The sequence below is a fragment of the Falco naumanni genome, chromosome 1, assembly GCF_017639655.2.
Source record: "Falco naumanni isolate bFalNau1 chromosome 1, bFalNau1.pat, whole genome shotgun sequence".
Classification (NCBI taxonomy): domain Eukaryota; kingdom Metazoa; phylum Chordata; class Aves; order Falconiformes; family Falconidae; genus Falco; species Falco naumanni.
This window is the reverse complement of record NC_054054.1, coordinates 5,054,791-5,080,663: the sequence shown is the minus strand read 5'-3', so window position 1 is coordinate 5,080,663 and position 25,873 is coordinate 5,054,791. Positions and strand designations below refer to the sequence as shown.

Here is a 25,873-nt window from a genome sequence, read left to right as displayed (position 1 = left end):
AATCTTTTCCTGCCATTGGGAGATTCTTTTTTTAATTGCCTATAAAGCCTGAGTATTTAAAATCTCACATAAGAGGCTTAGGTCCCCATGTATCACAGTTTCATAGCTGGGAGGTAAGATACGGTTTACATTAACAGTTAGGCTCCAAAATATATTCCGTAAGGGATTACAGGCTGAATGCTGTAAATTAGGTGAACTTGAGTGTGAATCAGAATTTCAGTAGCATGCTTTTTTCTTCAGTGACTTGCAGTATAATACAACTTGATCACAAGATTGCCATTTTCCTGTTCATTCTCAAGAAATACAACCTTTTCTGCTCTGAAATATTTTTTTTCCTCAGTGAAAATAAACAATAGAGCCATGTAGAACTACTTCATTTGAAATGTAGGGCATTTTATAAATAGAAGTGTCCCAGAACTGGCACTCACAAACGTACTGTAAACAAAAGCTACCCCATAGATTTTTTTAAGGCACGTGATAATGTGCCTTGATATGTCAGGTCACATCAAACCAAGTCGCATCGGAAAGGCTGATAGAAGCAACAGAATTTAATCAGTGTATGCTCTTTCTTATTGTAAATACAGGCAATAGCTGGTAGGATTTCCTCTTTCCTTTCCCCTATTCTTTGAGATACTAGCTGGTCATTGTACACAGAGCTAAGCAAAAAGATGCGTGAGCTACAGTTTTTCAAATGCATCATAGGTGGAGACTACAAAAACTGCCATGAAAAGATAGTGTTCACTGTGATAGTAACTAGCTAACTATCCCCAAAAAATGTATTGGTAGCTATTAATATAATATGGTAAATGTCTGAAAAAATGTGGTAGTAGAGGTTAGTCTTTATTCTTTATTCTTGCCCACTGCCAAATTCTTGTTCTGGTTTACCTATTGACATTTCCAAGGAAAGAGTATACTGCTCACAAGGATATGCAGGAACAGTCCTACTACAGATCAGGGTAAAGAGCATCTCTTAGATTTTCACACTGTCTTTTAAAATAATTTTGTTGGGTTTTGTCTCAGAAAATTTTTTAACTTTTTCAATACGGACTTAATGTTGTATTGAGTGATGACAAAAATATCTACCACTTGCCTATATTAGTATAGTGCATAAAACAAAACACAGTAAATTTGCAATTGAGAAGCATGTCTAGGTATTTTGATAGTATGTCAGGGGAGTTTTTAAACTGGTCTGCTGGTTATAACAAAAGTGTGAGTGATCACATAGGCTGGACATCTCTAGTATTTTTCCTGCTGTAGTGTATATACCTGCTGTAAACAGGTTAAGATGATACAGTGGTTAAAATATTGGGATGCTACGCCAGACATTTCACAACTTGAATCTGGAAAGAGAAACCATGCTGAAATTAATTTGCTTTTACGTATTTCTCTTGCACAGAGCTGTAAAGTAGATGATGATGATGACAGGAAATTAACTAAATTGCTCTTACTTGTTGTTTAGAAATGACTGGGATCCCCCTGACAGAAAGGTAGATACCCGCAAGTTCCGTTCTGAACCAAGAAGTATTTTTGAATATGAGCCAGGAAAGTCGTCAATCCTTGAACATGAAAGACCGGTAAGACACATAAGTGAAAGGGGTAATACAGTAAGAGGTTTCGTGGGAGTCATCTTTTTATCATTTACTACTGATCATAACCACTTGGATGAATACTTACTGAAGGTCCTTTTTCAAATATTTTGCAGCAGTTTGTCTGCACTCTTTCTGATGGTTGTGTTGGAAATGCGGCTTTGGCTTATTTGCTAAAGTGAGATCTTGTGGTATTTCCAAGAAATCAGACCACCATTGTGCAAACCTAATGGATGATGAGTAGAACTGTGAATTAGTGGTAACTGCTTTTTCTCATTGGCGTGCATCTCCAGCACTCATTTCCAGTAGTATTAACAGCACGTATGATATCTGAATAATCAATGCATAAAAGTCAACTATTTGTATTTCTAGGATGTGCCTGATTGTACATCTAAGGAAATTTTGGTCAAATACTGGTCAAGTTGCTCAGAGGGGCTGTAGATTCTCCATTTCTGGAGATCTTCAAGACTCACCTGGACACAGCCCTGAGCAACCTGATCTGACCAGACCTGCTTTTAGCAGGTGGTTGGACTAGAGGACCTCTGGAGGTCCTTTCCAGCCTCACTTACTCTGTGATTACTGAGTGTACATTAACATGTAATTAGAAGTCTTTATTCCTGCTCTCTGAATAATTATTGCAATTGTGGAGTTTGTCACAAGCGTGTCTGATAAAGCTATGCTTAATGCATGCAAAATGACCATTAACGGAAGTTCTCATTTGCTGAAAGATGCATTTACTCAGCCTTTCTAATTTACCTTTGTGCTTTCTCAGTACTTTCTTATTTTAGAGACACTGTTACGTGTCAGTGGCAATATTTTCTTTTCTTGGTCTTTCACTTTGAGGTTGAAATGGTTGAGGGAGTCCAGTTTTAAAGAAGTGGGTTATGTAATCAATACTGGATTATTATTTGCTTTTGTATTACTGTATTACATAATTCTTCACAGAATTTATTTCACTAATTTAAAATAAATTAAGCAAATAATGGAAATCCAGAATATGTAGTATGTCAACAGTGTGAAACACCTGTACTAAGAACCTTTCCCTTGTGTTTTTCTGGTCTTTGCAGGAATATAATTTTCATTAGCCAGAAAAAAGCTATAATATGAAATTAAGTTCTTGCAGAACTCATCCATTTTTCAAAAAGAAAACTGCCATTTCTGTAGGAACTGTTAATTAAACAATAGAATTAAATGGAATTTAGTATTTGTTGTGAAGATGAACCTAACAATTTTATTTCAAAGGTAATGACATCTGTTCTGAGCACTTTCTTCACTGCTGTGGTTGCATTATACACACTGAGGTCATTTACTAGCCTTCCCAGTGCCAAAGAATAATAGCAGATTCAAATCAAGAAAATGTCAGTGATGTTTCAAGAAAAGCCTCACTTTTCTAATAAATTTACATTTTCTATTAATGTAATGTGAAAAAACTAATTCATATAGCAATTGCAGTGCTGATGAAGTGTCACAGGTGTCATTTTTAATTTTAGCAAACTAATCAAATGACAAAAAAAGCAAACTTTGCTGACTCTTCATGAATCCTTCTTTTTTTTACCTTGCTTATGCATTTTATTTTTTATGTTCTCAATCAAGAGTTTGGATTTTGAGCTTTGTTTGGTCATTAAAATATTTTTATGCAGAAAAGCCTTTAGGTTGTATTTACTGAGCTGAAGCTTAGACTAGAAGTTTAGACTTAGCTGATGTAAATACAAGGAAAAATCTTTTTGCTGAATACATTTTAAAAGCTGAGGAAATAATTTTTGCAGACAGAATGGAGAGGTATTTTATGTATGTATGAATCAGCTGTAAATACTGGAAAACAGGAATTAATGTAGAATATCAAGAGATGAAAGCTGTGCTGACACTAGTGTAACATTATTAACTGATATAAAAATAGTTGAAGTGAGCTATCACATTATATCAGTCTGGAATTTCTGCTGTTGATAAAGGTGATGTTTAGCTTTATGTATTTAGATACATCCTTTGGACCGTGTTACAAAAAGAAAAAGATTTTCTATCACTAAAGCATTTGCTTTCCTTGTTTTCCTGGAATGGGTTATGGAAGGCAGAACTCACGACTTCTATCAGCAGCAGAGTAGGTCATAAGATTTTTCCGTGTGTGTAGAAAAACCAAACATCTGAAAAGAATGCATAAGTTCCAAATTCAGATGAGAACGCTAAATTCGCAGCTGTGTCAGTATTTCATAAGTTATCTCTTTCATCTTGATAATCTCTAAAGATTTGATTTTTAATGTCTGAAAAATTGTTCTCATGGTACTGGAAGAAAATACTAATCAAAATATGGAAAATAAATATGATTCATTAATACTGTAAAAGATGGACATTTATAGCATCTGAACTAGAAATTCTTACTTTATTAGTTTGCCAAAACCAAAAAAGTCAAAGGGGATTTCTCCAACACTCCAAATCTTAATTTTTTTTCTGAAGTTGCATCATTCCCATGTCTACAGGATTGCATTTTTGATGGAAAAATGATCTGGGGGGGGAAAGAATTTTTACAGCTACCGTATATGATAATAAACAGGGCAGATGAGGTTTGAAAGAAACATTCCCGTTATTGATGTAGGTACTACATTGGAACCAGTTGTGATTAATGTGGAGATTATAAACATGGGGAGAATATAATAAAATGAGATTCAGTGTGAAACTAACATTTAGTGGGAAATACTATTCAGCAGATCCTGGTTCAGTAAGTCAAAAGAATATAAGAAGTATACTTTAAAAAAACTTTAAAAAAAATCCTTCACAATAAACATTAAATGGAAAGATTGGTTAGGGATAGATGATTATCTTTGTTAGGGATGCAGGAAGATGAGTGTGATTTCAAGCTGCAGTATCACATAGCAGTCTTCTGTCACGAAACAGGAGATTAATGGTTTTTTGCTTGTAATTTGAACTTGTAATTACGAGTGTAAAACGTAACAGAAAGGAGGGGCTTGGGATTGGGCCTTTGAGATTACAACTAAAAGTAAAGTGACATTAAGCTGTTGAATAGTCTTCCAAGCAACGATGCGGCAGTTCCTTTTGTTCTTGTTTCTATAAGCCCATAAAACTTTACCATTTCTTCAATAACACAGCACTTGATCAGGTGGTACTTAAGTTGTTCTGATGTATGTTCCCATCTCCGATGTCTGTAATTCGATAAAAGGCTCTTTTTCTCTAATATCATCTGGAACATGAATTTGTTTCCTAAAATGGATGTTTACTTTCGGTGTAAAATAAATTGTACTGTAATAATTTAATTTTACTTGTATGAATATGAAGTTAGATTTTTATTCTTTGCTACTTTCAACCTAATATGTGTGAAGTAATTTGTTCATGCATATACATTTTTCTATTTCTGCAGTGAAGCAAGTTAGGAAAAATCTTAGTTTGCTGTAAAGAAAGACTGTAAAATCGGTACAAGCAATATTTTATTTTCATTAGGTGTTTTAGTCTAAGCATGAATGTGCACATGTGCTAGTCAGATAAAACTTGTCAGGTTAAAGTTTAGTTCTAGATGTTTTTATCTATCATCAGTATACAAATGTTCTACTGAGTTTGTATGCAAGAGGATTTAATGATCAGAATAAATGAAAAAAACATTATTATTTTGTCAAATACCAGAAATGGACTGAGCTTGCACCATGATGTATGTCTGTTGGGTTTGAGGTTTTTGGTTTTCTTACTGTAGTGGAGAATTGTGATTTTCTTTAGAATATGCAGGTTCAGTTGCCTTTGACATCTCAGGCTGGTTATCAGAATATTCTGCTCAGTGTTGGCTGAGTTACTTGAGTAATACTTTGTCAACTAAAAAATACTGTCTGTGTGTTTTAAAAAGAAATCAGAAATTCTACATATAGGTATGTTTTGATATGACATTAAAAAATACGTCTTCTCATAGATACAGAGAGACGAAGTCAATCTGGTAGTGGACTTGGAGCTACAACAGCTGTTTAAAAGTAGGCAAAAAGAAAAAAGGAGAAGATAAGGCAAACTCTTCAGGGCTAATAAAATGCCAAAGCCAAATTTACAACAGACTTGTCAGTACGTTGTTCCAAAGGGGCTTCATTATGGTGTCTGAACTTGCAAATGCAAAATACCAATTTGACCATGCAGTTCGTGTAAGAACCATTTAACTCACCAGTTTAAGTACACACTTTTGATTATTGCCTGTGCATGTCTACTTGTGTGTATCAAATCAAGCACGAGCAAAGCTGCTTGCAACTCTGTAGAAGTAGTTTTTTAAAACGATAATGCTGTTTCGTAGTCGAGTGTGTCGATGCAGCGCTGTGTTGACCATCTGATGCAAATGGCAGAAAGAGTGAAGTTACTTACTGGTCTTTCGCATTACTTGGAAATATACTACTAATGTTACTAAATGACTAGGTGAAGGATAGAGTGTAGGAGCATGACTAAATGGTTTGACTAACAAATCAAAAAAAGGGAATTAGGTGCTTTTACCTTCTGTTCAAGCAGTTTGGGAGATACTGTGTGAGACTGAGCCAAGTTCAATTTTTTTTTTAAAGTCAAAATTATTTGGTCCTTTGAAGTCTCTTAGAGGGGGAGATAGTAGAAAAACGTCCATCAGGAAAATCAGTTCTGAAAGCCAAGTGGAATCAGTTGCCTGTGTGATGATCTGGTAGCCCGGGGATGCAGAGGCATCTCCAGAACGGCAGGGCAGCAGTGCTCAGTTTCTTTCAGTTTGCTGCCCTCTGCGGTTCAAGCTGTAAGTAAAAGTGGAACTTGCGTGCATGGAGTTAGAGCTTTACGTGCTTTCTCCTGTTCTCATTTTATTGGCACTCTGCCACACGAGGAGAAAGCAGAAACTTAGAAACTACATAAAAATGCACTGTTTCGAGCATTTTCTTTACAAGCAGAAGCGCAGGGGGGTTAAGCTTTCTGCTAATTGCAAGGATATTTGAAAATAAAATGGGAGCCAGCTCCCGTTCTCATTTTTATCTCCTTGACGAGCTGGGTGGAAGCGCAGCTGCTCTGATGGTGTGTTCTGGTGCCCTGCAAGAAGGGACACAGGTCTGTCAGTGTGTAGGGGGGGGCTGCTGCCATCCGGGGGGCCTTGAGGCTGACAAGGCTGATGCTCACTGCCCAAGCAGGTACTGTCAGTACGCCTGGATTTGTAGTGCCAACAGCTCCACAGTTGCAACACCATGGATCCATTTCAAGGGAGTTATTCATTTATTTTGTTTGTTTAATGTAGACGCACCCAATTGTAGCTATTTCTGTGAAAATTAAGTCATTGGTATAATACAACTGTGAAAATGTGCCATAAATACTTCAACATAATGTAACTTAGTTTGGAGAAATAGTGAAAACGCAATTGTTTAGTCTTGTCTTTCAGATTATCCAGATCTAAATTGTGGAAATTTTGTTCAGGTAAACAAAAAAACTCGTGAATATGCCAGTCATTCTCTGTAATGGGAATCAAGCTGATACAGAATGAAGTTATCTTCTGCATTGTGAATCTGTCGGTTTTGCCCTCATGCCTCCATCTCTTGGTAAAACAGAACCAGATGTTTTTTCTTACATCAGCTGTAGGCTCTACTAAGATCCCAAATCTTTTTTGGTCAGTTCATGGAGCTAATTTCAGTGGTGTTTTTCTACTGAAGGCTTTGGTATGTATAGCTGAGTTGAAACAGTTGCCAGTAGTAGTGCTGAGTTAGGGCTGTGGATGGTGGAAATACGAGGGCAAAACTCCAGAGCAGCTTTACTTTCTAACCCTGCCATGGAGCACAGCAAGTTGTTTGCCACTGACATTCACTTCCCACTCTGTTCACAGGATTAATACTTCCCTGACTTGAAAGGGAAGTGTAATTTATCTTCACATTGTGAAGATAAATCTCGAAAACACAGTTGGAGTCCAGATATTTTGTGAACAGCTCATGCATATTTGAGCAGCGAGGTGGTTCAAAAGGGTTGTTAACCTTTCAGTAGAGCGAAGTTGGCAGTCTGTTCCAGTAAAGCAACATCAAAAGCAGCAAGAAAAGTGCCGTAAGATGTTTAATCACCTGAAATGGTCAAGAGCATGGCGTTATCTCTTGCAGAAAACAGGAATAGCTGGATGTGATTGCTCTGGTGTATTGGTGACGGCTGGACTCGGGAGGAAAAGGTGTTACATACTTAATCACCAGTATCATTCTTTATGCAGGACCCTGTCGTCATCTTTGAGGATTGCTTTCTAGGTCACACCATAATTACTGTCTGTGCTCTGAGAACTACAGCTGTGGCAGACCAAATTTTACATTCAGAAATATCTTTAACAAGAGGCTTTCTCTGTTTCAGAGATCTTTAAGCCAACAGTTCACTGTAATTCTGTGCTGCGTGACAGCTTACATCAGACTGTACAAAGGAACTGGAGCTATTTAGAAAATAATTAATGCAGCCCAGTTTATGGTTGGTTAGCTATCCCACTGGGAGCTCTACTGTTTTGCGCTGTCATGTTTTCATGCTACTTGAATAAATCTGTCAATTATTTTTCTGTTCATTGAAGAATTTTCTTAATGCTATCTTCAATTGCTACTTTATCCCTTTGCTGTGAGAATTCTCAGATGAAAACAATGTATTTCACTGTGGAAAAAAATGCTTCATTACATCAAGTGGGAGATAAAGCATTACAAAATACTGCTAAAACAAATATTATGGAATGTATCATTTTTTGTTCCCTATTGTTTGACCATAGGATTTAAAATATACCAGTTCCATTGCATATGCTGAAGTGGCTTTTTGATATAGTTATGCCTGCATGATGCATCTCTTATCTCTGCTCAGCGCTTGCTTCAAGACAGCAAGATCCAGAATTAACATGCTTTGTGAGAAGACAAGGAATGACTAAAAGCAGTACTGATAAAGTAATGTCTTTATTGCTGATCAGGTGGGCACTTTCTTGCCTATGCTGAAGATTACAATCATTTAAACCATCTTCTTAACAAGGAATCTTTAGTATTAGCATTAAATGTACTTATGTAATAGAGTGATGTTTACAGAAATGGTCTAAGAGCCCTCATAGCTTTAAAACAGTAATTCTAAAATGTTTAACATCTTCCAGTCACTGGGAAGAACAGCAACAAAAAGAAAAGTATTAAAGCTACCGGTCAGTGACAGCTCTTGGACAAGAATATTCTGTCTTAAATACCATCTTCATTCTTTGATTTTACTCCATTCCTTTCCCCATACTTGTTTTGTGTTCGTGTGTGTGTGTGTGTTGTTGAAGTGACATGGCATTTCTAGCACTTGGCTCAGTGTGTGCCTTTTCCTTCCCTTTTCCTTCACAACTGCTCCAGACTGATCGCATAAACCCAGATGACATAGATTTAGAAAACGAACCCTGGTATAAATTCTTTTCAGAACTGGAGTTTGGACGTCCGGTAAGTGAGGACAGAATATTAATATTTAAACATTAGGATATTTTTTTTTTTTATAATGAGGAATTTACAAATTACCAAATTCAGCAAATATATGCCAGTAAAGTTAATATGATTTTTTAAAAAAAAGGTCAATAAAGTGATCTCACACATATAATTGGGTTTTTTTCAAGTGGCCCTTAACTTGCCAGAGTTGTGGCTTTAATAGCTTTAATACAGACTACATATTAGACACATAGTAGTGTGCAAATATTTAAGAACCACACAAATTGGATGTTAAACAGGCATGTTTGCTAGTCTCTCTAAGTCTTTTGCATTTGGCTGGATTATTTTTGAACAATCTTTCAGAGCAGAAAAACATGTCAGTTTGCATTAGGGATGCTAAGTTACAAATCACATATTTTACTTGGAGGAATGTGTCTACATTTAAATGCATGCAGCCATATACAAATCTCTTATGGCAGTAAATAGTGATATTTTTTTCCTTTTTTCCCTCTCTTATATGCATACATGCAGAATATGTATTTTGTACCTGAACATAGAGATATGGGTTTGCTTATTTTCAAGCTGGACACCTGCCTGAACAGACAGGCTTCAGTTCTGCTCCCATTTTCACAAACAGGCAGGTCCAAAAAAAGGACTCAGGCAAACAGATGCTACCTTAGTCCTACTGCAAGCATTTACGTTTAAAATTATAAACTTGGAAAGCTCCATGTGGTTGAAGCACCTGAATGTTGGCGATATCTCAGTTTGTCACCTTTAGTTGCCTAGGCACTTGCAATACTTCTGCAAAATACCACCAGCTTAATTAAATGTGAGCACCAAAAGCTGTTTGTTTGTGTTACACAAGGATAAAACAGCGACATTGTCCTTGAAGCAAGACTGAGGACTAGGTTTAGCTTCCTCCCTGCACAGTGTGTGCCTTAATGACTAGGTTGGAGATGCACCTGCTCTTGCTTTTGCACACACACCCTCTGCGGCTACATGGAGCTCAAATTTCTTCCCGTACCCTCTGACATCCTTAGGGAAGAGGATAGCGAATGCCTTCCTCCTGGAGGAATGCCTAACACGGCGGTTAGAGTACTTTCCGGATGGGAGTTCAGATCCCCTCAGAAAAAGGAGGGGGGTAAACCCAAGCATTCCCTCGGTCTGGTAAAATATTCTCATAGCTTCCCAGGATCCTGCGGAGCTCGAGGGGGGAAAAACAAAAGTCCTTGCCCCGGAGAAGGAAATCCCAAATAGGCATGGCATTTGAGCTTGAGAGGATTAGGACTGAAAACATTCCCATTCTTGCATTTCCCTGTTAGTTAGCGGTTCTCTGGAGGCCCCCCTCAGCACGCTAATTACTGACACCCCTCAGCACGCTAATTACCGACATGCTGGGCTACACGAGGAGCCCGAGGAACTTGGGGCAGGGCCCTGGAGGGCGGTGTGGGAGCCCGGTGCCTTAGGCCCTTGGGGTAGCAGCCATAGGCCAGGGTCAGAACTGCCAGCTGCTACGTCAGAGCAGAAAAGAAAGCAAACCACATACCTTTTTTGTTTGTTTGTTTTTAACTTTACTTTTTTAATCATAATATTTCAAAATATAACTCATTGGATACCACCTGAAAAAAAATTTTTTCAAATATATTTGGGTTTCATTTGTTGTCCGGTGGTCTATAATATATCATGTTTTCACTGATTACCTTTTATGTCCTTTTATCTAGCCATTCAAGCTGTTTTGTCATTCCTCCTTCTAGGTGGGCAGAAACAGTCCAGATATATATTTTTCTGATGAACTGTGTGTCAACAATACTTTACTGATAATGATAACGTGAGAATAGTATCTTCTGTAAGAGAAAATATGTTGAGATTTCCCCAGCAGAACATAACTGTGGTGCTTTACAGTCTTCTGTCTCAGTATTAAAAACTGCTAGTATTGATTCAGCCATTCCGGTTGTAAATTTTACCACCTAAAGTTACTAACATTTTATTAAGATGCTTATAATTGAAAAAATATTGCAACACATTCTTCCTTCCATTCTACCCATGTGTGTCACTCTTTGTATCTGACGTTGTCAACATTTAGTTTCTAACTGTGTCACCTTCTCCACATGTTTCATTCCTTGCTGCCATTGATTCTACTCCATTTCATCTCTACACTTCTGCTTTTATGATGCAGCCACCTAAAAAGCTTTTGGACTATGTTCGAGACACTTCTTCTGGTGTTTCCAATGAGGTAAATGAATGATTCTTGTTCAGATGATTCTCTTGGGAAGAAGGGTTGGAGTGCTCACCATTTATGTCTCAAGTTTGTTAAAATTTAGAGGTTTCATTCTGATAGCTATGAGACGTTTCTAATTCACAATCACTGTATCTTTGTCTTCATATCTTTCCAGATCACTAGTGCATTTGGAGGTTGATCTTATTGTCCTAGGAACTGTGAGTCCTTATCCCCAAAACTTCTCAGAGATTAACACTCAGAATTACACACAGCCCATTTCTCTAACTCTTCGACAAATTCCCACATCTTCAGAGTTGGGCAGGTGCATTGCACAATTAATACATCAGCACAGTAGTATTTTTTATTAAAACAGTTGACTGCAAATTCTTCGTGTCAAGTGAAAGCCTTTTGGCTAAGCTATCATTTCACCAATTAAGTATTTATGACTAAGGTAGCTAATCAGGTAAAACAGCAATTAATAATCCTGTTGCAAATTTATGACTGCAGGATTGACAGTCACTGTCATTACTCTGAACAGAATGCATCAAGATCAGGTAGTGGGCTGTCATTGCCCTGCTCTGAGTGGGAGAGATCCAGGCTTTCATTCCTTCTCCCCTCCCTCCCCATTTTTAGAGCATTAGGGCAAAAGTCAGTGATTCCTGTAACGACAGCTTTACTTCATTCATACTCATGATTCACTTTCATCTTCCATAGTCTCCAAAAATTAAGTGAAAATTGTGGCCTTGAATTGTTGACTGTTTGCAAGTTATTCTGCTTTAGGTTTGAGCTCTGTAAGTCTGGGAAAACCTCATGATTGTGAAATTTGGGCCCAGTTCTCTGAGACAATAAGTTTCTAGGCCTTCACTAATGCTTGGTAGTACTCTATTGAGGAAGACAATTTAATACTAGCATGATTACTTGAAATCTTACTGTGTTCAGTAGCTCTCGGCAAAATGACTGTTAAGTAAAACTGGGTTTTTTTCTTGGTTTAATTTACAAAGACATTTATTTTTAGACTTTAAAAATCTTTGAATATAATAAATCATATTCACAGTCTACAGTAAATTTAATACTCGGGGGGCAGGGGTATTCAAAAGAACTTGTTGATGTATTAGAACCATCGTGCAAACAAGCCTGTTGGTTTGTTTACAACTTTTGTCTACTTTTCCTAACTTCATTTTCAGTCACCATTAAAGCCTTGATGCATGAAAAAGGTGAGAATATTGGCTTAATTGTAAATGTATCTCTGGGTTTTTTTGAGTAGAACCAAATCAAAGTATTTAAGAAAGTCTGTATTTGGTAGGTTTGGGGTATTTGTATTTGGGGTGGTTGTCTCCAATATTTAATTATTTTTGTCAGGCAGCCTTTATCCATATAGGGCAGTGTTGAATATTCTGGAAGATGCCTAATTAGCTTTGGAGATTGGGGGAGATGTGTTCTGTTGGGCTGCTGGAAGCGGCTTGGAGGGATCGTGGGTCAGTAAATGCCCAAGAGGTGACAGGACAACTACAGCCAGTGGTACCCACTCTTGGCAGTAAAAACCAACCCCAGCCACTGTTTGCTTTCCCCTGTATGTCATATCAGTGTGGCTCTGCCTGTGGGTAGAGGGTATAAACTCCACATAGTCTGCATATAATAATGTATGTCTGTGATAAAAATCAGTATTATAGAATGTGCAACATGCAGTATCCTTCACACAGAAAAAACTTTAAAGGCGGCATCAAAGAAAGGGCAAAAGGGCAAGTTACGTTCAAGGTGATAAGAGTATCTTAAAGGACAGAAATCAAAAGCCATGCAGTAAGCGAGCAGTCGATTTTGGCATGACACATACTTCTTGCTGTCTTAGGCTAATCACTAACACACTATGTCTGGCTTGGGGAACCCAGTGGATAAAGAAGTTCTCTCCGGTTTGGTTTCAGTTGTGTGATTTACCCATCGCCATCCATAGGAGGCAGTGGGAACCTACAGTGCCCTGGGGATTTACATCCTGGTCTGTATAGCCCTGGAGCCGTTCCAGGTGGAAAGGAATCACTGCCTTGTGGCTGTTTGGCCAGTAGCGTGTAGCAGATGGTCTTGGTCCAGGCTCTAATGGAAGGGGTTGGCACCTGCGCGAGAAACCCCACGATGACAATTAATCAGCAATGTTTGTATTGCCTCGTGCAGCAGTTCTAACAGGGATCACCAGTGAGCCCACACTTCCTCTGCTGGTACTGGGCTGTGGGGGTAACTGGTCAACGAAGATGAGGTTGATAGTTGTGGCCACTTTTGAAATGAGACTCTTGACATTTACCAGAGCAGGCTCAGTGTGTGTTTTGTGGGTAGCGTAGGGAAGTGCACAGAGCTGAGGTTTTTGTTTCCGTGGTGCATAGAAATGTGAGGAGAACCATGGTTACGCTGGCTGTTGGTGTGAGCAGCTCCGCTGTGGGTTTCTGTGGTTGTGTTGCAGGCAGAACTCATAATAGCAGGTATTTATTGTAAAAGCATTGAAGTTGGATAGTGGTGGCAGAATTGTCATAAAGCAATTTCCTTTTTTCAGAGGATGTAAAAAACTTCAAACTAGGAACTGGGTGAAGAGTAAAGACTCAGGAATAATAGGTTATTCAGAATATATTTTTAAAGACAAATACAATGGTAATTTGTTTGGACAGAACAGGTAAATGGTAATGCACTCATCATGAGCCCCATACGCATTCCAAATGTTGAGAAATAAAATAGGGATCATTTCCTGAGTGCCAATAGCAGGTTTATTGCCTGTCTGAGAATGTCTGATGATCATCATCAGACCTCCATAACCACCTGGCTTCAAAACACAGGCTTTTATTTCATCTGCCCGTGGAAAGGCAGTTTGACTCTTTACTCCTTTCCTGGAGCAGATGGATTGGTTTTGTTTCACCTTCTAATGTTTAAGCGCACCGAGTTCATGATCTAGGTTACTGTACTTAAAATACTTTGGTCAACAATTACCTGTTTCTGTTCTTTACATTCAAATCCTCAAATCAGTTTGTATTTTAAAGCATCATGCATGGTTCATTTATCACCTAAGAACAATGCAGTGACAGGTGAGGTCAAAAGAAACCCAAAAACCACAAACCTTGAAATCTCTGTTTGTCCTGGTTTCAGCCAGGTGGTTCCACCACGACAATGTTTTACTAGGAAAATGAAACTGTAAGAAATAACTTCACATTAGTTTGCAGAAAAATAAGTTGGTTTTAGTGAATGTGGCAAACAAAAATCCGGTGCTGTGATAAGACTTGATTGTATTCCACAGTCTCATATTCTCTCCCATCATGGAAAAAAGCGTATGTGGAGCACCACTGCACTGAAAGCCCCCTGTGAAAGGGATACATCACTGTATGAGTGAGGTGAACCTCCACTGGTTGGGATACCTAACACTGGGAGAAGCTGGGTACATGATTGGTAATGTTGGTAGTTTTCTTCCAAAGGGTTATTGCTACGGCACACGTGCCCCACTGAGGCAGCCATCCTCCTGACATCACTGATGCACGCTTCCCTGTTCCTTGAGAACAGAGGCTACGTCCCACGACCTCACCTTGCTCCTCTGGGTAACAGCTTAATTCCCAGATTGTGTGAAGGTCTGTCATACACAAGCTGGAAACTGCGGATGTGTGGCTTGAGGACATGCTAATTTACAAAGAGCGAACACAATAGTAATGCCTAGCAGGTGGGCGTATTCCCATTGATACTTATTTAATGCCACTTTCTCTTTCCTGTTGTCGTGCCCACACTGTGGGTTGCATGCATGTCATTCTCTACTGTAAATGAGATGCAGATGAATAGAGGAGAGATCATGTCTCCTCTCATGTGTCTGGAGGTTGTGCTGGATGAACTGAAAATGACAGCATGACAAGTAGCCCTTTTTTTTAGCATTGCACTGAAGCAATTTTTGGAGCTTTTATTTCTAGCCTCCCCTCTTTTGACCGTAGCAGAAGTCACTGAAGCAGAGTTGTATGTCGCCAGAAGCTGAGGATCAATTTCTACAACCTGAAAATCCAGGATACAGTGCAGCAGTGGAAGGATATGAATGAGAAAAAGAGCAAACCTATTCTTTTGGTTTCCCATTCTATTATAAAACGAGATCGTTATCATACAGAACAATGTAGTGCATTACAGTAGAATCACATTTGTTGTTTGGAAGCAGTTTCAGAAGTTTGGGGCTAATTGAGCTCTGACAGGAACAATTTAACAGTATCCATCAGGTAAGAATTGCAGCAGCAGCAGCAGCAGAGAAATGCCTCAGCTTTGCCTCTAAAGGGGTGACAGTAGTAAAAAAGATACTTTAAAATCTTGCAAAGACGCATTGCTTCTAGAGCTCGTGACTCTTAGTTACAGGTATTCCCCAACTCTTGCGTTACTTCTATTCTGAACTGATGCAGACCAGCAAGTTTAAACGCACAAGTGACTAGAACAGTGATGTGAAACAATTTTCGTGGTTTCATGATTTAGTCCAATAGCCTATTTCATTGCAAAATAAATTGGAAGGAAACAGCAGTTATAACCAAAACTTTGCATTTCCTTTTTTCCTAGATATGTGCTTACTTTAAGATTCCCCCTAAAATGGCCTTGAAATAGGCCAGAAACTAAATTCTTTCAATTACAGGCCAATTCCTGTGCTGTCTCTGGGTGAAACAACAGAATTGCCATAACCCTGTTTGCCAGTCTTGCAACCGAATGTTGTTGTCAAAATTTGTTGCTTTCAAAATCTGTTGCCTTTGAAATTTCTGTTGAAATCAAGAGGAGCAAGAGCTGTGCACAAACACTACTGACAGGATACAGCACATATTCATAACGCTTAATCTAACGGAAATGCATGTTAGAGCCAGTTCTGCCACAGTGTTGTACGAGTTAAGCCAAGATTGACTTGAGAGAAGTATTGGGGACCTCGTTCTGCCGTTTCTAGGGGTCGGGTTGATGTTACTGTTTTTTGCAGAGAGCATTTTCTTTATAAATCACCTCAGATTTGGAATCTCACTTGAGGAGGGATCCTGCCTTCATGTTTATACAGCATGTTTTTCAGATCCAGACTGGAGCTTATGAACATAACAGTATTTAACAGTGAGAATAATAGTAGTAATAAGTAGTAACACAGAAGAAATACTTGAATACTTGTCCACAAATCAAAGAACTTTCTTTTCAGAAAAAAAAAAAAATTTTGAAACCCTATGCAGAGATCACCTTAAATATAGAGGACTTATTTTCTCTGGAAAGTAACTTTAAATCTGTCTATTAATATATTTTAACTGTTTACATCTCAGGTGCTCTTCTTACCAAAAGCCGCAAGGCTTTTTTACCTGATTTTTAATGTGATTTAAATTAAACTACAGTTAAAAAGTACTGAGAAAATCAGAATGATCTTAGCTCAAGTTTTAGATATTTGTTCCATACAGGTCTTAAATACTGAAGCGTACTGACAAATGAACTCTTCACTGAACAATCATATTGTCTTTATAGTGCCCCACCTGTGAAAGTAGTTTAGTTACTCTAGAGTGTCATGTAGGATATACAATCCCTATTTAGTAAATAGTAAAATCTATTTCCAAATATGGTCTCATACTTCTAAAAGTATAATGTCAGTTAACAAATCTGGGTGAAGTCCTATTCATGAACTTGCAATTCAGATCACTGGAAAAAAGACTTACCTAACAGAAAAAGCACTTGCACAGGCCATGAGTGCTGTTATTTCTGCAGTCTTTCTGTACAGAGGAAAGTCTATACAGATTTTTTCCCCGACAGAGAAAAAGTCTGGAAGGCTTCAGTAGAGAGAAAAATAGTTCCTGCAGCTTACAAATCTACGATAGTTCTATTTCCAGTCCCTCGGGTTACCTCTGAAATGACATGCCAGGAATGTGAAACAAGTTTAACTTTTGAACCACGCTGCTTTGTACCCATGAAGAAATACCCCAACGACCATGCAGTTTGTTCTAGGTTCATACCTGGTTATCAGAATCGTAGTATTACTGAATTCTGACTGAGGGCTTGAGATGTATTAAATGGTGGTTGTAAAATTAATAGTCATTTAAGATTGACTTTGTATTAATAATAAGATTATGGAGCAGTACTCCCTTCCATCTTCCAGGGTTTATGCAGTAGCTACTTCTGTAACTCCATTAGACCGACTAATGTTCAGTGGTAAGAATTTTCTTACCAGGAATACAGGGTGGTCAGCTACTAGCCACAAACATCACGGGATTTACAATTGTGATTGTAATGGGCTGCAATTGACTGTGGGATTTTGGTAACTGGAGAGGAGGAGAAGCTGTGCAGACCTCACTTGCGCATAAAGGAATTATTTTCGTGTTTTTATAGTACAAGTTCATTTCAACTGTTCCGTATCTAGTTTTGAAAAGGTTACAGAGAAGCATGACTTGGGATCATTATTTAGCAGTGCTTTAAAATAAAGAAACATTACTGAAGTGGAATAGGAAACAAAATCTAGTGATGCTTTTTAAAAACTCGATAACTATTCTCATTAAATACTGCAGTATCTATGCTGGAGTGCCCAGGATGATAATCATCATAGTCTGTTTTGATTGGGTTTGTCACAGAGTTACCAAACATAATCAAGCATGATAAGCAGAAATGGTCACCCTTTAGTCAAATACAGACATATAACAGATTCATATATTTGTTTTCACAGACTTCCTTATATCATCACTATTCAACGGACAAAGGCCTGGACAGGCCCTCTAGGTAAGAAATGCAATATATGATTTCAGTAGACACAGATTACGCAGCCTGTGGGTTTTTCTTTGTGACATGTAAACGAGTAGATGTTGCAAAGAGTCCGATTGTGACATTCACCTTGTGAGCTACTGACAAAATAGAGAGATGCATGAAGAGAGTGATCGTGTTTTGATACTGACATGTAAATTTTACTTCTCTTTTACAAGGACTTAACTCCTTCTGTTCCAAATAAGCCATGCTGTATTCTGGGTCTTCCCACTGACGTCCCTGAGCTCGCTCTCAGCCGCAGCGATCTATCATTTAACCTCGCTGCCTGCAGCCCTTCCAGTGCTATTCCGCTAAGCACACTACTTCATCCGTTCTCTGTCTTGTCTTTTTCCTGTCTTTGCGCTGATCTTCTAGTACCAAAAAGTAGTCTAGAAAGACTTGATGCATTTGTTTCAAAGCCTTCACTATGAAAATGACACGGCAATTTTGTATAAAACTTTAAAACAATCAGGTAAAGAAGAATTTCAGCTTTTCTCTGTGACATATGCTGTAAGATGTCTGAGAGTGGTGCTTCTCCCCTTTACGTGTTTTTGGGTTTTTGATACATTTGTCCTGGGTGTTGTTTAATCTATAAACCAATAATATACTGATGAGCTTCCTTCTAAAATTCCTGAATTCTGATCTTAGGATTAGACTGCTGCTAACACTGCTTATTTCTGTAGTTCTGCAAGTACTGCGAGTGACTACAGAAAACGAAGGAAGTCAGAACCTGCCGTAAGTCATCAGAGGGCACACAGCGATCAGAATGCAAACAGAGCGAGCCCGGGCCGTCCAGATGCACAAGGCCCATATACCACCCTTAGAAAGCCTTTAACTAGCTCGTCTCCTTCTTCTCCATCAAGAGCAAAAGGTAAGAGATCATGTTTGTTAGCAAAGAACACCTGATGATGTGTTTTAGAGTACACTGGTAGTAAATACAGCTGTCTGCTGTTGCTCAGTGCACTGCGCTGGGGGATTTACTGTATGAAGCAACAGCTTTGGGGCCTTTCATGAAAGGCCAGCTTGTTTATTTAAGATGAAAAGTTGGATTTGTAACAAGGATTTTTTGGTTTCAACTGCTTATTGTAACAAAAGAAAACCAACTAAAGGCTATGATTTGTACTGCAATATATAAAGCTATCAGGTTTTGTTAACTCCATTCTTGTCTTATTAGATTATTGTGATTTTTAAATTGTTTTCAGTATACACAGAAAGTAAATCAGGACAAATAAGATTATAGGATTAAAGCTATGTTTCCAGGATAGCATACCTTTCCAAGTCTATAGATGATGTCTTGGATGTTGTCAGCTGTCAGGACCTAATTTAATCAAGCAAACATTCCTAGTCCAATTTTGTAAATCCTTGAAGTATTTACTACAGCACATACAATCTAATTAGCTTCTTTTTTCAAATAACTCGCCATTCTATTACTGCCCTCCATGTCTCTCCAGAAAAGAGATAATTGAATCAGTTGTTAATTTGGGTTTGGGGTTTCAGGTGGGTTTTTTTAGCAAGACAGCAGGTTTCCGGTAAAATATATGATGAAAGTAACATACATAGTAATATGTATACAGTACGTCTCCTTCTACATTATTAATTTAATTGCTGTATTTTGTAGCTATACTAATAGGCCTATAGCTGTATTAGGGACCGTTTAAAGCAGGGGTCCTCAAACTGTTTAACCAGGGGGCCGGCGTGCAGATGAAGTGGCAGGCGTCATCTGCGGCTGCTTGGTTTCCCCCCGCAACCCCCAGCAGGGGGGGGTCTGGGGGGTCTGTAAATACCAGGGGCCGGATTGAGGACCCTGGGGGGCCGTATCCGGCCTGTGGGCCATAGTTTGAGGACCCCTGGTTTAAAGCTTTGTAAACATAAATTCCCACTGAAAAGAACACAACATCCAGGCTGCAACAGAACGTGTCAGACAAAGAAAACTAGTGAGAAATATTAAGAGTGGAGTGATGGAAAAGCAAATATATTTTAAACCCAGTGTTACAGCAGGAATTTAAAAAGCAGGTAGACTCATCCGTTGGGTGTACCAGGCCAGGCAGTGAAGAGTTGGTAAACACCATTCACCTCCATTGACCTTTGACTACACCGCTGATAATGAGCACTTACTATGACTTAAACACGTCCTGTGTTTGAAAATCCTTCCCCTAAGAACACCTAGCACAGCTAATTAACTTCAGGAAGGTGACCTAGCTGTGTCACTCCGTTCTCTCCCAGAATCATGAAACCCACTAGAATGTTAATTTTTCTTGGAATTAACCATTTTGTTAAAGAAGTAGCACGTCATAAGCTGTTGGACCAGCATGGATTTTGAACTCTGGTGTTTCAGTTTCTGATCTGCATTCAAGTTGTTTTAGAAAGCAGATTGGGCTGTTGGAAGGATGTGTCTTGAACTGAATGTTGACACTTGAACTGAACGTTGAGACCATTTTTGAAGTTCAGTGCAAGTATGAGAGACCGCAGTTCCAAATTTATCTCATAGTGACTTACAGATCTACCCTGTGTGTAAAAATGTCTTGAAACTTACTTGAAAACTCAGGCTTCGTTATGGAAGTCAGTCTAAGTGTTTCTTCCACATGCTGGTTAGGCTTAGTAAGCTGATACATCTTCCTTTACACCTGTACAGCAGTTCTCAGCCACTTTGTTCTGCCATCCATGAGGTGTAGAAACCACCACTCCCTTCAGTGATACCACTCTGGGGAAGAGCAGGCTACTTATGCTGCCCGTGAACAACTGGGAGAAATTTCCCATTTGATCATATATAAAGATCTATCTTTATCTTAATTACCTTAGAATATGCAGATGCAGTGAACTCTATGAGCATTACTCACTTTCAAAATTCTGAACGGCTTCTTTCAGAATGCACAGGTGGAAAATTCAATATTTGACTGAGGTCTAGATTTGTTGTTTGGTTTCGTCTTTAAATCCTTTGCAGCTTTTATTTGTTGTTGACCTGCTTCAAAATCAGTTTTAATGATTGTTTTCTTATATTGCTCTGGCAGGGGGGTTATGGAGGGGGTAACATCTCCATAATTCATAAGGAATTCTTTTTGATGTTCAAATTAGCATGACTACATTTTTACAGCTGGAAAATAACTTAATTATTAGCTCTGCTGCTCCAGGCTGTAGCAACCTATGTACTGACCTAAGCTGATAGATGCTTTAATTGCTGTCTCTTTTCTAGTCTTTCTAATACTTACTGATGCTAATTCCAACTTTCTGAATCTTTTTAATTTCTGGCAATGTCTCTTTTTTACCATGCTGCTCTATGGATTATAAAGGTGGGGATATTAGCAAAGTATATCCGTCCCTTTTAAGTTACTCAGTGCACAACCACAACACCTCAAATGAATTAGATTACTGTAGCACTTACAGACAGCATTTAGCTGTTCCGAACGATTCAAGAAGGGCAATCAGCTACAAGAATGGCTGGCAGATGACTCGTCAAAATGCAGAAGTCTGGAGCAGCACAGAAGAATCTGCTTCTCCAAAGAGAAAATCTCGTAGCTGTGATGATCTGTTAACAGATGATCGTGATGGCTTTCCCGATGCACAGGCCAAGTCGGAAAGTATGGGCTCTCTGTTGTGTGAGGAGGACTCCAAAGAAGTGTGCTCAATGAACTGGGCCTCCCCGTATGTTGAGGGCCGTGGTAGCAGTAGGTCAAGAGTTCGTCACAGATCCGCACACGATGCCCCCGGTTTCCTAAAAATGTACAAAAAGATGCACCGCATCAATCGCAAGGACTTGATGAATTCTGAGGTGATTTGTTCTGTGAAGTCCAGAATACTGCAGTATGAAAAAGAACAGCACAAGGGTATTCTTCAAGGCTGGAGAGAGTCTTCTACTGAAGAGGTGCCCAGAGACATGGTGCCAACCAGAATATCTGAATTTGAAAAATTAATTCAGAAGTCAAAATCCATGCCGAATCTAGGTGATGAAATGTTGTCAACTGTTACGCTAGAGCCTCCTAAAAATGGCTTATGTACAAAGAGGCGATTTTCTATTGAGTCCTTGCTGGAAGAAGAAAGTCAAGGCAGACATCCCTCTCAGGTACAACGGAGCTACAAGTCGAAAACCCTGGTGCCAATTCATATTGAAGTGACCAGTGATGAGCCACCACGTTCGCATATGGATTTTTCAGACAGCGATCAAGACGGAGTGGTTTCTGACCTCAGTGACTTTATCCAGATAGAGGGTTCATCCTTTTGTAGTGAAAGTGACTTTGACCACTTTTCCTTCACATCATCTGAAAGCTTCTATGGATCAGGCCATCACCACCACCACCACCACCATCATCACAGGCATCTTATCAGCTCCTGCAAAGGGCGATGCCCAGCATCCTATACCCGCTTCACCACCATGCTAAAACATGAAAGGGCTAAACAAGAAACCACCGAAGATCCAAGGAGGCAGGAAGCAGAATCTGGCCTTTCTAAGATAGCATTCCTAGTCAGTCCAGTGCCTTTCCGGAGGAAAAAAAGTGCAGCTCCTAAAAAACAAACTGAAAAGAAAAAATGCAAGTCATCTGTATTTGAAGCACTAGATTCAGCACTTAAAGATATCTGCGACCAAATTAAAGCTGAAAAAAGAAGGGGAAGCTTGCCCGACAACAGCATATTACACAGACTTATTACTGAGCTGCTTCCAGACATTCCAGAAAGGAATTCATCTCTTAAAGCTCTGAAAAAGAGTCCCATGCACCAGCCTTTGCATCCACTGCCTCAAGATGGTGCTATCCATTGCCCCCTGTACCAGAACGATTGTGGAAGATTACCTCTTAGTGCCTCTTTTCCAGACATGGACGTGACTAACAACAATGATAGTGCACTGTGTTTCCAAGGTGGATTAACTTTCTTCCTCTGTCCTTGTGATTTAACTCATCCGACCTGACTCCCCGTGTTTCCCACCCTTTCTCATTCCACTTCTATTTGCGTTGTCTGTAAGAGGCTTTCATCCCACGGAATTCTTAATGAAGGATGTCGTTTATGTAGGTGATAAGGATAGACAAATTTGCGGTCTATTCACAAAATACAGTAATCTGGACAACTAGAGTAATGTATTTTATCTAATAGGTCATTAGTGCTATAAATTACAATGGTGGTGTTAATTTCAGCAACATGGGGGGTTTTCCCCAAGAAAAAAGACTACAGAAAGTGAATGCATGCATCATCAGATGCTGGTCAAACAGAAAACACTAAAGATGATGTCCTTCCTTTATTATTAAAAAAAAAAAAAATCTCCACCTAAAATGTGTTGCACTGTATAGTTTTGTTACATGTAAGTGATAAAAATGTGGTTAATCCTGCCAGTATCATATAAAGTTGATTCTGTTTTCATATGAAAATGCACTAATTCCACTGCTCTATATTACTTTTTGTGAATAGACCTTAAGGTCATTTTAGGAAGTTTCCATTTCCACTGTTCAAACAATAGAACTTCCAATTTCTGTGGCAGCAAAACTAGTCCCTCTCATAGAATTTTAATATATCTCTGAACTTTTTAGAAATTTCCTGTCCTCTTAGAAGGGAAATTCTCAATAATCAAAACTTGAATGAAATTTTCAGGATAAGTATAACTTTAAAAAGTCCATCTGGACAGGGATCTGGTTTTAAATTCACTACTTTGAGTTGTTCATTGCTCTGCTGCTTTTTTTCTCAAAAAAAAATTGAGCTAAAAATGTTTTTGAAGTTTAAGCCTTGCAATATTAAAGGAAGCAAACTAGATTCACAGCAGGAGTGCACTAAGGTGTATCCCAGATTATTTTAATTAATGCTTTTGGCAAGTCTGTAATTTCTTTCTCTTCTTAAATGGTCACACTTCTGTGTTAAAGAATTCTGCTTCTAGACATACAGTCCTCTGTGACAGAGCATCTCTGAGAATTTAATGACATTACATACAAAGCTATTCTTGAAATCACAAAAGGATGTAAGAGAGAATGCCTTTAATATGTCAATTATGCAATATTTGATCAGCCCTCTTTCACTTACCTTTAATCTCGCATTTCTATAACTTTTGCAAGTACCACACTAGTAATTTGTATTTCGAGAGAAATCAGAATTGAAGTTGTTCCCATCTTTTATTAACTAGATAAAACAGATGTATTGAGAACAGGGAATTTAGTCGAAAAAAAGAGCTATAAAAGCAGTTCAGAATTGAATTGGTCATACTTGAGGCGTGAGTGTGATTAGCCTGGCAGGCAGTACTACATGGTGAGACTGAAGTATTGGAAATTGCGCTGGTCACGTATCACAGTTGAGAAATGAGAATTTTCCAGTCCTCAAAAATAAGGAAATGCACAGTGCAGAGTAAAAACAGATTCCTAATAGCTCTGCAGCTATGAAGGAGCCTGGCATGAGGAAGGTGGTACACTCTGTCAACGTTAATATCTCTAAAGTAGCGTGGAGAATGAGTACAGCGGAATATTCCATTGACTTCCATTAGCACCAGTCATGGCTGAGCTCTACTTCTAATCAAGTTTCATGTTTTGTTGGATCTCTGTGTGCCTCTTCCAGCCACCACCCACACGGAGACTTCAAGGTCATAGCAAAGACCACTGAAAGCTACTAACATTGACTCCGTAAGGACCTGTATAGAGATAAAGGGAATTGTTCTTCCTGAAGCCTCTGCATTTTCACTCCTTCCCTCCCCTGTCCGGCTCTTTCTACTAGAGTGTAAAGAAAAAAAATGATAGATGTCTGTGGAGGCGTTTATCTTTGGGTTTATGCAGTAAGCACAGATCCGCATTCACAGACCTATCAGGGAGGCTGTCGGGAACTGGTACTGTGACATACTTCTTGGTGATGACATACTTGCAACCAATGATATAAATAATACAAGTATCTTGGGGTTTGCCTCCACTTTTTTTTAATTAATAGCCCCAAAGTTTTTGTGGCTTAGCCAGCGGCCCGCGGGAGACCATTTACATCTTTCTTCTGTAAGACCCCAGCCTAAAGGATTGGATGCTTTCAGTTCATTTTTTTTCTACTTGTACTCCTTTAGAAATGTATGGGTTTGGTGACAACAGATTGTGTGAACGAAGTCAAAGGAAGACAAACATTGGTCATATGTCTCCACTAGCAGGTATCGCTGTGGCAGCAGGAGAGTAAAACAGTAAATCTGAGTAGTCGAGAGGCAGCCCAGTTCATCCTCTGGTCTAAAATAATTCCATTACATTTTCATTTCAAATCAGCAACTCGCAGAGCTATAAAGAGTGTAAGATTTTGATTTTATTTTTATTAAAACTGAAAAAATGTATTCACCATCCTATACTATACCATTCTGGAACAAACAACAGTAAACTGTGCTTTAGAGAAAATCTGCCACATAGATTGGTGACTAATAATTTGTACTCCAATACAGAGTTGTTTTTATGGAATAACATACTTTTAAATTCCTTTGTGCTGCCTAACACGTGCCCCTGGTAAAGTAGAAATGCATCATAGATCACTGAGGAGGAAACAATTTTTTTCCACTGCTTTCTCATCGAAGCATGCTTTAACCATGTTTTGTGCATCTAATTATGTTTGTTGACATTCTGAAACAGTTCCATGCGAGCTGACTGAAGTCCCAGTACTGCTGTCATGTCTTCAGTGTGGCCCAGTAGGGGTGCAGCCCTTCCTACAGCGAGGTGCAATTTTGCCCTCTCGATCCTATATCGTACATTATTCTGCTGTGGATCAGAGGACAGCCTTTGCTTGAGAGTTATTATCTCTTTTTTTTCTTTAAAGGTGCACTTTAGCCATCATGTCTATTAAAGGTAAAACAATAGATTTCAGTGTCTCCTCACCCCCCCTAAATGAAAGCAAGCAGCATCACAGATTTGAATGGTGGTGTTTAATTTACCGTAGTTTCACATAATTTCTGTTTTCAGTAGACCAGGAGCCTCCTGGAAGCTATTCTTCTGCTTTCACTGGTGTGGGACGATGTACTCCAAGGGATAGAAGAGGAATCACAGACAAAGAGGTAGCAA

At 38.8% G+C, this 25,873-nt stretch overlaps 1 protein-coding gene across 10 annotated transcripts in view; it reads left to right on the top strand.

Moving 5' to 3' along the window:
- SORBS2 (sorbin and SH3 domain containing 2) overlaps positions 1 to 25,873 on the top strand; it is a 248,174-nt gene that overhangs the window by 198,246 nt on the left and 24,055 nt on the right. For 5 of the 10 annotated variants that reach the window (XM_040608789.1, XM_040608698.1, XM_040608868.1 and 2 more), the window contains 7 exons: positions 1,460 to 1,574; positions 8,885 to 8,968; positions 11,127 to 11,183; positions 17,824 to 17,876; positions 18,581 to 18,768; positions 21,185 to 22,744; positions 25,778 to 25,866. In XM_040608789.1, coding sequence (XP_040464723.1) covers positions 1,460 to 1,574; positions 8,885 to 8,968; positions 11,127 to 11,183; positions 17,824 to 17,876; positions 18,581 to 18,768; positions 21,185 to 22,744; positions 25,778 to 25,866 — 2,146 coding nt within the window. The remainder of the gene's footprint in view (positions 1 to 1,459; positions 1,575 to 8,884; positions 8,969 to 11,126; positions 11,184 to 17,823; positions 17,877 to 18,580; positions 18,769 to 21,184; positions 22,745 to 25,777; positions 25,867 to 25,873) is intronic. The other 5 variants (XM_040609464.1, XM_040609116.1, XM_040609289.1 and 2 more) reach the window with 3 other exon arrangements.